Genomic DNA, 13,733 nt, shown 5'->3' with positions numbered 1-13,733 from the left:
AACTCTGGAATGTTCTGCATGCAACATGGGAACAAAAAAACTCCCAACTGACCACTATGTTGGGCTAGAAACATACTCTGATGCTAAAGCTCTACCTGCTGCTAACAAGTACTCCCTCTCTAACCTCTGCGCTATTGCAACATCTCCATGCATCTCGCACCGTTGCACCCTTCTCTGTGCTACCCTGCACAGTGCAACACACTTGTGCCTTTCGCATTGCTGCAGCCTGCATGCTCTGCACTGTCCTGGGATTCCCTGCACTGTAGCTCTCTCTGCCGCTCCATCCGCATTTGTCTCTACTCAACCAGTCAGTTCCTGCTACTTCACATCGGGGCTTCCATAGCAAGGTCTCATCCAAGAGGTTGGGTACCTCAAGGATCTTGCCCCTCCTCCATGGGACGATCACTCCACATCGTCCCACCTCCTACTTGGAGGTATGGCTGCATGTGATCCCTCTACCCACCTGGCTCGAAGTTTCCCCCTACTGGAGGTCTCTGCATGAGTAGATGTCTCTACTTGATCTCCTCTCAACTTCCCTTGTTGTGGTTGCTCCACAACCTCCTGAAGCTGCTGCACCAATCATGACTCCTCCACAATTGTCTGAGACTTCTTCTGGCGCTGCATGTTGAGAGGTAATATACTCTCCCTCTCAACCACCAAGTCTCTAACCTTTGCCTTGCTCCTCAAGGCTTTGCATGCATCTTGTCCCTCAAGTGCATACAGGTTCTTAGCTAGCACACCAATCTATTTCCACTTTCCCGCCGTCACGAAATTTTCTAGAAAAAGAGTTGTTTTAAATCAGCGATATCTCCCTCATCCGAACTCCCGATTCAGCAGATTTTTTTTTGGGTATTTTTCCGCAAGGAATCCAAATCTGCTATTTATTTCTGAAAATTTTGTATAGAAAATTTCAGATCTACTCTGCAAATTCTCAGCCCAAAACTCAAAATCCTTGATCAGCTGTGCTCCGATACCATGTAGAATTTTTGTAGAATTTTTCTACAAACTAGCTGGCTCTGATAACATGTAGAATTTTGTAGAATTTTTCCTACAAATCAGCTAACTTTGATACCATGTAAAACTTTTTCTACAAATCAGCTAGCTCTGATACCATGTAGAAATTTCCCACCTGTAGATCAACTTGGTAATGCAATGTACTAAAGCAAAACACTTGATCTACTTTTACAAACAATTTAGTGGAAGCTTAATCCACCATGAGCAACATCAATAAAAACACATATAACTGATAAGAAGCAATCAATCACACATAACACAGAAAAATTTACCCGGGGAAAGCACCTGCCTAAAACCCCATCTTTGTATTATCATACAAGTGGAAATATAGTCCAGATTACACAAAACCTTAGCTCGAAAGCTATCCAGCTCTCAGTACAATCCCTCTGCTGCTCATAGACAGTCAAAGGCTTCTCACAAACCTTCTCCTCTGCCCTCCAAGCCTCCTATTTCTTTGTGCAGTTTCCTTGGGGTCCAGTGATGTCACATGTGTGAATTGGCCTATGATCTAACTGCACAAACCTGAAGGAGATGAATCCTCATCATAGATGAGCTTCCTTTATAGGAAAAATATTCATCCAACTGATAGTACAATGTCCCTTTTCTGATCTCAACTGGGTCTCTGACAAAACTGACTTGCATTAGTTATCCATGACTGAATACATTGTTATCTGAAAATAATAGTTGTCACATGCATACAAGCATCAACAAACTATATCTCATTAATTTAACAACTTGTTAAATTAATCTAACTGAACTTGACTAAGTCAAAATAGTCAACTGATCCTCTCAATATAGAACTCATACTTTATTCCTCAATCAGTGGAGTAAATCAAGGGCACATTCCCCAATTAGTGGAGAAATAATTGCATGTTCTCACAAAGACTTCAAATTTGCTTTTCCTTAACTAATTAACTCGTGGAGAATTAATTAATAAATATTCCAAACTGCTGGTAAGACCAAATTCGAATTTGCTTCCTATAGATAGACCAGAGACTGCTATAAATAGGAAGGGACCCAGAAATGCTATTTTTAGCAGTTCTATTTTTAGCAATTTCTAAATTTACATTTCTTGTTGCACACTTTTCAACATGCAACTCTATTACATGGAGTAAACTAAAACTAAAACCATGCCTCTATTACCTCTCGGTGTATGAGTTGCGGGCCTAAGCTATGAGAAGCCAGTTACAGAGCAATGTAACCTAACTAAACCACACAACGAAAAATGCGAGAACCCTAAAATTTAAAACCCATGCTCGCCAAGTTGAGGGTTGAAAATCACCTCAGTTGCCTAAATCGCAATTAATCAGTGAGTCGCAAGTCAAACTCATGTTGACCAAGAGTCAAACTCGGTCAACGCGAGTTTGACTCGCCCAAAGTTGAATCCGATCGTTTGAGGGAAGAACATAGTTTGACTCGTGATTAATCACAAGTAATCGGAGATTCATGTTTCACTGCTCCACACACATTTGATAATGGGTTAATGTCTCTTGAGTCTTGACTATTATGATGTGGATGCAATTTGTTTTACTCTAGTTGAGCTGAACTTGGTGTGATTTGAGGTATTTTGGTCCATTATGATACGAAATTGTAAATCTAATTTCATTTACAATGTGCCTTAAGTCTCTAGGTTCTTGAAGGAAAGAGATTTTTCCTATCCAAAATAGGCCAAGGGGCCCTTCACTATGCATAAACCTCTCTAGCCCCGATTTCTTGTTTCGATGAAGGTTCCTTTCTTTCAACTAGGCTTAACATCAATTGTCACAAGCTCCTTGATAGAAACAATTTCTAAAATGAAATAAACAAAAATAAATTATCTATTTGAAAAATTAGTCGTCCATATTTAAGAGATATATGAAACAATTCAACCACTATCAACCAATCTAGGGCAATAAAATGCTACTATGCTGCATTCCAAAAGCCCTTATAACATTCAAGATAAAAACAATTGGCAGCCATAATCAACATGACACATGAAAACATTTGAAAGGGTGGACAACCATATTGGAAACCTTGCAAAAGTCTACCAACTGACAACAATGTGATTATTCCTGATTCAATCCACATGGAGGTATTAAATTGTAACAAAAGTCAATCAATCCATCAACATTGGTGTTCTCGGCACTCAAAAAAACATTTATTGATGTTTAGTAATGTGCTATAGTTAGAGTTGTCTTGGGTTGGTAGCTCAAGTGTTTGGGAGCATAGTTTGTTCTTCCATCCACCTGGGTTCAATTCCAGGGGACATGTTTGGCCCATTGTAAGAAGGCTCAAAGGGTAGGCACCCCCACGTGACATCTCAGCTCTCGATAAGTCATAAGTTATTGATATATCTGGCCTGTGGGTTGTTGGATATACTCTTGGTGTTATAGTGGCAGCCAGACAGGGGACATGTTTGGCCCATTGTAAGAAGGCTCAAAGGGGTAGGCACCCCCACCCCCACGTGACATCTCAGCTCTCGATAAGTCATAAGTTATTGATATATCTGGCCTGTGGGTTGTTGGATATACTCTTGGTGTTATAGTGGCAGCCGGAAATTTGAACCAGATTACTCCAATATGTTACTGATTCACCATGGTTTAAAGCAAAAACTGATTCACCATGGTTTAAACCAAAAAAATGTGCTATAGTTAAAGTTGTGTTATTCTTCAACGCACAAATCTGAACTTTACAACAGATTATTCAAAGCTCCACATTCCAGGGAGAAAAAGCAATTGCAAAAGTCTGACAATCTTAGATATGGCACCGAAGGTTACAAGATCCTTCTGAAACCCAGAATCCATAATAACCAAACCTGGAGAACCAACATCCTTGCCAAACTGAGAACCAATAGAACAGCTCATATTGAAGGCTTGAACATGAATAAGAGGGACACTGACCCATTTTTATAAAGGTGTCCGCTCCTCAGAGGACTGTTAAATAGAGAATATTCCTGTGCCATATATTGAATCCAGGGCACAGTTAAAATAGAGGGTATCTTTGTGCCATATAGTGAATAAAGAGTAACTGTTAAATAAAGGGTATTTCTGGGTTCCTTAACAAAGAATGAAACAACTCTATCCCACAATTTTGGATGCTAACAAAATCAAACGTAGATTTTGATATGTGGCATGCATTGTCTGTAGTGCTTTGATAATAAGGACTTCAACCTTATTATTGTCACTTTATAATTGCTTATTGCATGAGTTATTTCTCCATTAGCTGATATTAATAAGTTCTTCCAACATTATACAGATAATAGTCTATAATGCAGACAACATTTGAGTTTCACATAGCTTCCTTAATGACAATTTTTTTTCCTGAGTCAGGAGATTTGAGGATTCCATACTGTTTCAATTAATCTGTTGCAACTTTAGCATGGACCACTGCACTCGAATAGTATTGCATGTGTTTCAAAAAGCTAGGTCAAGCATTGAGTCGAAGGACTTTAAAATTTTCAGAAACATTAAGATTGAAAAACTAGGACTAAAGCAAGGCCTGACTTGCAGACTTTGGTCACTACCACGTGATTTATTTGCAATGCATATTTAAAAATTCTACTTCCAATTTTGTTATAACCCAACAACATGATCACATTTTCCTTCCATTATTACCCACCACAGTAATCACATTTGCCCACTCGAAGATCCACTTCTAGCTTACCATGATGGCATCCTGTAATACCCGTTGATGTTAACAGTAGACATCCTTGTATTTAAGTTAACATATCTCACCTCCAATGAACAACTCTGCCCGTCATGATACCGTCATAGAACAAATTCAAAAGTTAAATATTTGTAGCTTGAAGGTAGCCTGTTGCAATGTGATGGGCGCAGGGGCCATCGTTTCATATCATGTCAGGTCATCTCATGTTGGTAAGACTATTCGCTGGATGCAGTAGAGTAGATGAGAGGGTGAGATGAAGACCAAGATCTTCTGTGGAAAAGGCCGTTTCGAATATTTAACGTTTTCAAATACACTTACCAGGGACTGTCTCTAACTAAGGAATGATCGGTCTTTCTAAATTCAATATCCTTACGTTTAAAATCGTCATATTTGATTTTACTGAAAGCGACTTCAAATCATAATACTTGAATGAGAAATATGATGATTGCTCCAGGTACTCTGCTTCAATATAAACAAATGCCCATGTCTTGATTTTCAGTTTAGCTTCCGTTTAAAGCGAGATGAATTGTAGAGTGACTTTAAATTTAAAACCTGGAAAGGACAAGAGATTGCCAAGAGGAAAGAATAATATACGCACCCACTGACATCGACAATATTTCTGGAGATTTTCATCTTCCTGGTAGAACCGTTGTAAAGTTCTTCGAGTGTGCAAGGTAGTTTGTTTTCAACGGCCGGGGCCTTCCGAGGTCCGGACTGAGAACTATCGTTATAGGATGACCTGAAAACGCCTTCCGCCGGCCCAAAACCACCGAACATGCCATCCGAAAATCGTGATGATCTGGATGTACCCCCGCCTAACCCGAAACCCCCACCCATTGAAAAGGGGTGGTTGGAACCGAAAAACTCTGCAAATATGTCCTCTGCATTCCTTGGATTAAAACTGAACTGCCCTGATCCATTTGAAAACGTTGAAGGACCTCCCGCACCTGGCGGCGGAACCTGCCCTTTCAAACCCTCTTCACCATACTGATCATAAATTGCGCGTTTTTGTTGATCACTCAACACCTAATCACAAATCAAACAACCATTTCATCAGTTCCTCGCATTAAAAGGCTGCATCTCATCATTCACCCAGCAGAACATATTTGAATGGCAGATTCAACCCGAAATGAAACCATGAAAACGAATCAGACTAATAGGTAAAACCAAAGCGACAAATCGGACAAACAAAGCAAATATATATCTAGGATTCGAATAGATGGCCTCACCGAAAAACCACTGAAAACAAGAGGGTACAATTCACTCACATCATAAGCTTCGGATATCTGTTTGAATTTTGCTTCGGCTTCCTTCTTATTGTTGGGGTTTTTGTCGGGGTGCCATTTCATGGCCAATTTTCTATAAGCCTTCTTCAAATCATCGTCGCTGGCATTCTTTCCCACATTCAGAATGTTATAATAATCGACACCCATGACGACGCTCCTTCGATCTTAACAAAATTGGGCACGAGAAAGCACGGCTCCTAAGATTTGAACCCTTGACCTTCCACTCAAGAGCTAGGGAGTCCAAACCTTCACCTATGCGACGACAGAAGGCCTGAAACCTCTAATATGCAAGCAATCGGCGCTCTGCAATCTGGACGATGTTGAGGGAGTAGAATGTCACCGCCAGGGGCAGCGGGGAAAAGAAGCTTCTAGTCATATCTCCAAGTCCTCCTAATTCCCGTTAGTTAACGCTTATTTGTCTGTGAGCATCATTTGGCTGGCACAAGATCCAACCCCGTAAATGCCGAAAGCTGATGCCGGACAGGTGGCTGGTGCTCTCTAACTGCCAAACTTCCCTTCACGCTCCAGCTTTTTTCTCTGCCTAGTGTTAGATGACATGGCAATTGGTCATGCCAGATCATGAACTTTTGCCAAAGTTTATTTTTTTCTCCAAATTCAATGTTTGTATAAGCTCTACGACCCCCTTTGTAGTTGAAGTCGTTAATTTTTTCCATCAAATTCATGGTAGGAAGGGAGTTTGAGTTTGAAAATATTGAAAGGGTTTGATTAGTGTGGTATATTATTGATTAATTTATATGGTTTGAGTGGGTTGAATGGTTAAGAGTATGTGTTTTCTCATAAAAGGTTATAGGTTCAAAATCAAAGGGGGTAAAGTATGTATGCTTTCATAGATTTAGTAGTCAAATCGTTGCGAGGAGGTGGGTCCCTTGTCCCACAAACAAGGGGGTCTCATACACCAATTTTGTGTCTAGCTTGGCCGTGACCTTAAAATTGCTTCTTCCTCTCAATTTTTTTTAACAAAAATTGAATCATCGACTTATTAGCAACACAATGTAATAATAGATCTAAACATAATATGAACTATGAACAGTAACCATAATCAATGTACAAGAGTAACAATACATATAAGCAAATAAACACAAGAGCAACCATCAACACATGAACACAAGATATAAGGTGGAAACCCTTCCAGGAGAAAAACCCATATGTTTGTCTTCATCTACTTCTTATTTATTATGCAAATCTTTCTTTTAAATCATATGCATTGGGCACTTCCAGTGTGCAAACAACTACTTGCTCCAGGCCACTACCTAACAAAAGCCACCACTTCTTGAACTTTGCATGTTAGGATATTCCGACACATAGGATATAGTTAAGTTCAACTTGGTCTAGTTTAGAGTTAGGTCTTTACCGTTGTACATATTGTAACTTACAATCCGACGGTCACGATATGTAGTGATCCGACGGTTCACTCTCACCTCGGTATTATCGACACTTGATCCGTGGCTTGACACCCGATTGGTCATGAGTTCTACGCATGGAGGGTCATTGTTCGGGAAATCCGTGCATGTGCCATTCTTTGACCTGTAACACGTTGGGACAACTGCCACTCTGACCACGTTACTTGTATTGATTTGAGATCTGGTTGCATTCTTTCTGTGGAACTTACCAAATTCCTACAGGCACCACTTGTTGGAAGCTACCACTCCCTTAATTATGCAAGCCACTACCCACTGCAAGCCACCACCTCTTGGATGCCACAACACCCAATAGTTTTTGCAGCCACCACTCGACAGAAGCCACAACTCCCAAGTTCTCAGGCCATAACTAGAAGGATGTTGCTACACCCTGAATCCACAAGCCACCACTTGCCTCACTGAAGGCCCCAACCTTCAAGCTCTTATATACCTTATTTCACAATATTTCATACTAGGATCCACATAACAAACTCAAACAACTCGCAGACCTCATTTCATCCCATTTTCATATTGGACCCGTTATAAACTTTATGATCATCAATAACACAATCAACTGTCTCAAACTCTGGTCATACAATCAACTCTTCAAACTCTCACTCGAGCCCTCTCAACAATACAAAATCAAACTCTGCTCTTGTACCCTCTCAATAGCATACAAACAACTCAATTGATCAAGCCAACAAGCTCTAATGGCAACATACACAAGGCCATAGAGACACTACATCAATCCTACCAAACATGACGAAATCCTCTATTATACAATAGATCATTTATACACTCTCAGCAGCAATATACCAAATTGACTCTACACATCAATGCTACAACCATATACATATGCATGGCATTAAAGGATCTCACACTAAAATATTACACCAATAACATACCCCTACAAAACAAACTTTATCGATACAAAATAATGCTCAAACATTCAACAATTCTCAAACACCAACATAGTCATCAATTTCCATGCACATTCTCTACAATATGCGCTTTGCTACAGGTACTCAACATATTTTCCTCACGCAACATCGCACTTCGTTAATGAAACCAGGCCAACACCAATCACACTCCATCTAATACTCACCAACTATGCTTATGCGCACTTGATCACTTTACTATGATGTTCACATCGTAGTCACTAGTATGTTGATATGTCATCTCATGTGCATGACTACATAGGATACTTAGCTACAGAAGATGCAATCTCTACTATAAGTGTGCACTATCTCTATGGTTTATACAATGATCTGAAGCTTCAAGTGCACACAGGCTCTGATTCAATGATCTTTGCACTCAAACATTATCTCTAAAATGCATTTTCTGCTCGAGCATCAGAGCACTCGAGTTATTCTCTTACAGTGGCTCAATTTGTATTCTCTCTAACCTTTTGATCTTGGTAAGGACTCTATAACAATTGAGAGCTCAACACATAAATTAACCCAATCAATCAGTTGATTGCATGACCATATCCACTCATTAACTCGATCCATATTGTTGACTAGATCAATGCCACTAACATCATCCACTAACTCTAAGACCAAATCGAACCAATCAATTCCCATGACCAAATCAACACCACTATAGCAATCACTTGAACTTTAATGCGTTCACATTCATTTGGAAGACCAAATCAACCAATTCAACATGAACATTGAAGACTCAATCAAAACTCTTCGATCTCAAACTTACCTTGGGCAATTTCCTTGGTTTTTGATCCAGGGGATCAAAAATATACTCAAAAATGAAAGTGCTCAAAATCTCTCGAAACTAGCGCCAAATCTTAGATCTCTTTGTTTTGATTCCAATGACGCTTGAATCGCCTCAATTTGACTACGTATGAGGAAGTTATCTCATTCTAAAGTTTTTGGCAAACAGTGAAAAAGTCAACTTGCAGGGTTGACTGGATAGTGTACGGTTGCCAAGTGGCAATCCATACGATGATGGCATGCTGACATCAGCAGGATGACCAAGTAGTATGGGACCAATCGGGAACTGACACAGCCTCAGTCATATGTGGACATTTGGCGTGCTCTTATTGGTTGGAGGTGTTTTGATATGGGCCAATCATAGAGTGACACATGGCCCAATCCCAGGGGACCAAGTGACACTCTAGATGAGGCCAAAATTTGTTAGGTCAACAGACCAAATTTCGTAGAACTCGACCATTAGAGCTCCCAATCATAACTCCATTGTGTTACCATTAGACCACCATTGATACTTGTTAACAGTGGTGGCAGCGGTTATTTTTATCGTGACTGGTTTGGGTGGTCGGGGGGAGGGTTGCCTAACTGGCCCAACCCTAAGTTACATTGTAGATACATGAGCAGAGGCAAAGGAGATGGAGCTATGGCGAAAAGGGTGAAACGATAAGGCCACGATCGTTGGTCATGTCACGTTACCAGCGGAGTAGGGCGTGTGGCATACCACCCCCCGTAATTATTTTTATAACAATAAAACACAACCTATGCCACCAATCGCATGTCGAACCAGGGACCTTCGAGATACTAACGATCTGCTATACCAACACACCATCGGGGTTAGTTTGTTGCCCAAGTTGCAAATAAGGTGTTTTTGCATAACAACGAACAGACATATTGGGAAAAATATGCCTAACTTGGTCAAACTTTTCAGCCTTTATAAGCCTAATAGGAGCCTACACAAGGGTTTTTGGGGATTCTGGACGCAATGGTAGTGTTATTTTTGTAATTTGAACATTGTATGTTGATGTGCTTGAACATTTGAGCATATAATATAAAAGGCCACCATTAGAAGCTGGACCCAGAGACGTAGCCCAGGGGAGGTGAACTTCGTCATCAATTTGTTGTGTTTTGTGTTAGTTTTTATAGCATCAGATGTGTTCTAGTCTCAAAACTTTGTGGAGAGGCTAGAATGTAAGAGTTATTCATAACCCATAAATCATTTATGGAAATTCCACCTAGAAGTGTCTTAGTTAGATTATTAAACTATTTTTTAATGTTTCCTAAGTCTAAACTTAAGAAAAATGGTTAATTAATCAAAATAAATTAAGATAAGGTGAGAATTCTCTAGAAACTCACATGAATTGACTCTGATATGATCGTAGCCCTTGATTAAGTTTTAATATTTGTTGTTGGTTCTCCAACAAAGGATTATAAGAAGAAGTTAATCAGTAGATGGAGAACACACCAAGAGTTCAATTTCCTTGGTGGATCGATTTCTAGAGAGCAGCAACAATTGTCGAAAAGCCAAGATCAAAGCATAGAGTGAGGGGCAAGAACAGTGAGGCTGGAGGAAGTTCTCCAAATCCAGCGAGTGCATTGCAGAGAGGCAGAAAGAGCCACAGTGAGGCTGACGCAAGAGTTGCGCAGAAGCCTCTAGAGGGCATTTTGATTTAGTTAGAGGAAGGGTCATTTCAGGTGCTAGTGGCTGGAAGAATTTCTAGAGAGTCAATCCATAGGATTCCATACCAACGACAGTCAGTTAGAAGCAGATTAAAGACAGTTCCCATACCAACGTATTACAACCCTATGCAGAGGTTGACGTAGGGCCCACGCAGAAGCACATGGGAAGCCAGTTCGATTGGCTTGATTGAGCCAGGATTGCTTGTGGGGGTGAGAAAAATTTCTCACAAAAATTATGCCAAAAAAATTCTCTGTTTGGATTTCCAATTAGGCATCCATAGATTGTACTCAAAATTCATTACTGCATAATAATAGAAACCCTCAGCTGCTGCATCAATTTTCCCAAGTTGGATTTTTGTGGGGACAATTGTCTAAAAATAGCGTTGTCATTTTTATGTGTGTGTGTTTGTGCTAGTATTTTATCAAATTCCAACGCTATTTTCTTCCGTAGTTTATTTGTGAAAATCACAATGTGAATTATTTGATATTTGTCGTAGCAAACTACAAATAAATTGTTAAATTAAATTAACAATTAGAAGAATTTCTAGTTGTTGTGACAGATGAAATTTCCACATGGTATCAGAGCATGAGTGATCAATTGGGAAGTTCAAAAGTGAAGAAGGGAATTTTGTTGTTCAGTGGAAGAAACAGGCCGAAATTCCTAGAGGCGGGACAATCCATTGCCAGGTAGGTCGAGTTGCTTCGAGAATTTTGATTTTTCAATGCAGAGTGGCATAAAAAAATGACTTTCCAAATTGAGTGATTCCAGTAGACAGAGGGAGCAGTAGCAACTTATATTTTTGCTAAGTAGATTTCTGGTTGGACGCAGAGGGTTTTGCAGCAGCAAAATTAGTGTTGGGTGGAAGAGAAAAGCACACACAGCAGAGGGAAATTTTCTCTCATAGGGTTTCTACTCAGGAAATCTGATTTTCCAGATTGCAGATTGGCAGTAGCTGAGTGCAGATTTCCTCACTCGAAAGGGAGTGCGTATAGCAGAACCAGCAACCAAGCAGAGGGAAATAGGGACTTTTCAACAAATTCAGAGATGGTCACAACAGGGCTTAGAGATCAGGATAGGTTGGAGGGAGCCTCCAACTATGTCATCTTGAAGGCTAGGATGTCTTTCCTTCTAGATGAATATGACCTGAAAGCTTACATAGATAATGCGGTGGCGGTTCCTCAGGATATAGATTAGCTAAAGGAGTACAGGAAGGAAATGGCGAGGGTGAAGAGGATGATTTTGGATGGAGTCTAATATCACATAGTCTCTCGTATTTTTGGCAAGAATATTGTCAGAGAAATGTGGGTAGCTCTCTTTATGTTATATCAGAGTTCTTCCGAGCAGCAAAAGGTGTTTCTTTAGGAGAAGCTGAGAACAATCGAGATGCAGAAGGGTGAAGGCATAGATCCCTTCCTCACTCGGATTCAGGAGTTCATAGATCAGCTAGCAGTCGTTAGGGAGGCATCCCAACCCATAGATCCTGTACGAATGGCACTAAATAGTGTCTCAAAGGACTGACAGGTGTTTGTCCAAAGCATATTGAGTAGAGGTACTTTGCATGGTTGGGACAAGATGTGGGCCGATCTGCAATAGGAGGAGTTGAGGTGAGCTCTAGTAAAGAGCACCATCAGCAGTGGCAACAACAAGGTCATAAAGAGTGAGAAGGAAGAGGAGAATGTGGCCCTTGCATTGAAGGGTCCCAGTTAGGGGCAAGGGGAGCATAAGAAGGACCTGTCAAAGGTCAAGTGCTTCAAAAGTGGTGAGTTTGGCCACTATAGTACCTAGTGTCCTCTCAGGATAGAAGCAAGACTAGCAGTCAACATTCACAGAAATAGACATGCTTTCCTCTAGGATAGAGGGAGAGTTTTCTATATTCAGAGATATACCTCTAGGAGTGAGGTGCAATGATTTGGTGTTGTAGCCCTAGAGAGCTACAAATATTGAGTAGTGTCCTTGAGGATTCCACCTCATGGATCATTACTTGACTACGGGGGCCCATAGTATTTAGTAGTAGGATGGCTCAATGTCAGTGATGCAATCAGATTTCAAAGTGGCAGTTGCAAACTAGTAACAGTCAGGTGTTGAGGAGCACAATGCAGTATTGGGAGTAGAGCAGAGTCAACAACATCACATATTCTTCAGTGGACAGTGCAGTGGCTAGAAGAAGTCAAGACTCGGGAGACAGATGCATCATAATTAACATAGTTGATTCAATATTTAGGATGCTTCTCAGGTGTAGCAGTTGCAGTTGCAGCAACAACAAATCCGAGGGATTTTAAGTGTAGATGTAGGATTGACAATAGTATGGCATTGTCAACAACAACACAGATGCAACACTAGAGTTGTGCAGTGGTTGGTGGGAAGTATGGCCAAACATAAGCAACATGATAGAGGTGTGATACAGAGAAAGGGTATTGCAGCACTAGAACACAGTCCTCGCTAAGAGGGAGTGTTAGTTTTTGTAGCATCAAATGTGTTATAGTCTCGAAACTTTGTGGAAAGGCTAGAATACAAGAGTTCTCCATAACCCATAAATCATTTATGGAAATTCCACCCAGAAGTGTCTTAGTTAGATTATTACCCTATTTTTTTAATGTTTATAAGTCTAAACTTAAGAAAATTGGTTAATTAATAAGAATTAATTAAGATAAGGAGAGAATTCTCTAGAAACTTACACAGATCGACTCTGATATGATCTTGGCCTTTGATTAAGTTTTAATATTGATCATTGGTGCTCCAACTGGGGATTATAAGAAGAAGTCGATGGGTAGATAGAGAACATGCTAGGAGTTTGATTTCCTTGGCAGATCGATTTCCAAAGAGCAATAGTAGTTGTCGGAAAGCTAGAGATCGAAGCAGAGAGTGAGGAGCAGGGAGAGTGAGGTCGGAGGAATCTTTCCAGATCCAGTGAGTGCATTGCAAAGAGGCAGAAAGAGTCACATTGAGGCTAACGCAAGAGTTGCGTAGA

The 13,733-nt window shown here is 40.4% G+C and overlaps 1 protein-coding gene across 1 annotated transcript in view; it reads right to left on the bottom strand.

The window, feature by feature from the left end:
- LOC149191279 (uncharacterized) overlaps window positions 1-6,346 on the bottom strand; it is a 130,806-nt gene extending 124,460 nt beyond the window's left edge. Inside the window, exons 1-2 of the mRNA XM_089404151.1 lie at window positions 5,928-6,346; window positions 5,258-5,685 (exon numbers count right to left, since the gene is read on the bottom strand). Of these exons, the coding sequence (XP_089260277.1) occupies window positions 5,258-5,685; window positions 5,928-6,092 (593 nt within the window). The 5' untranslated portion in view covers window positions 6,093-6,346. The remainder of the gene's footprint in view (window positions 1-5,257; window positions 5,686-5,927) is intronic.
- Between the last annotated feature and the right edge of the window lie 7,387 nt (window positions 6,347-13,733).

Source organism: Pinus tabuliformis, chromosome 2_2, assembly GCF_031772625.1.
Source record: "Pinus tabuliformis cultivar Carrire ecotype Pingquan chromosome 2_2, CPIR1, whole genome shotgun sequence".
Lineage (NCBI taxonomy): Eukaryota > Viridiplantae > Streptophyta > Pinopsida > Pinales > Pinaceae > Pinus > Pinus tabuliformis.
The sequence above is the reverse complement of the archived record's forward strand: the minus strand, read 5'-3'. Positions and strand labels throughout refer to the sequence as shown.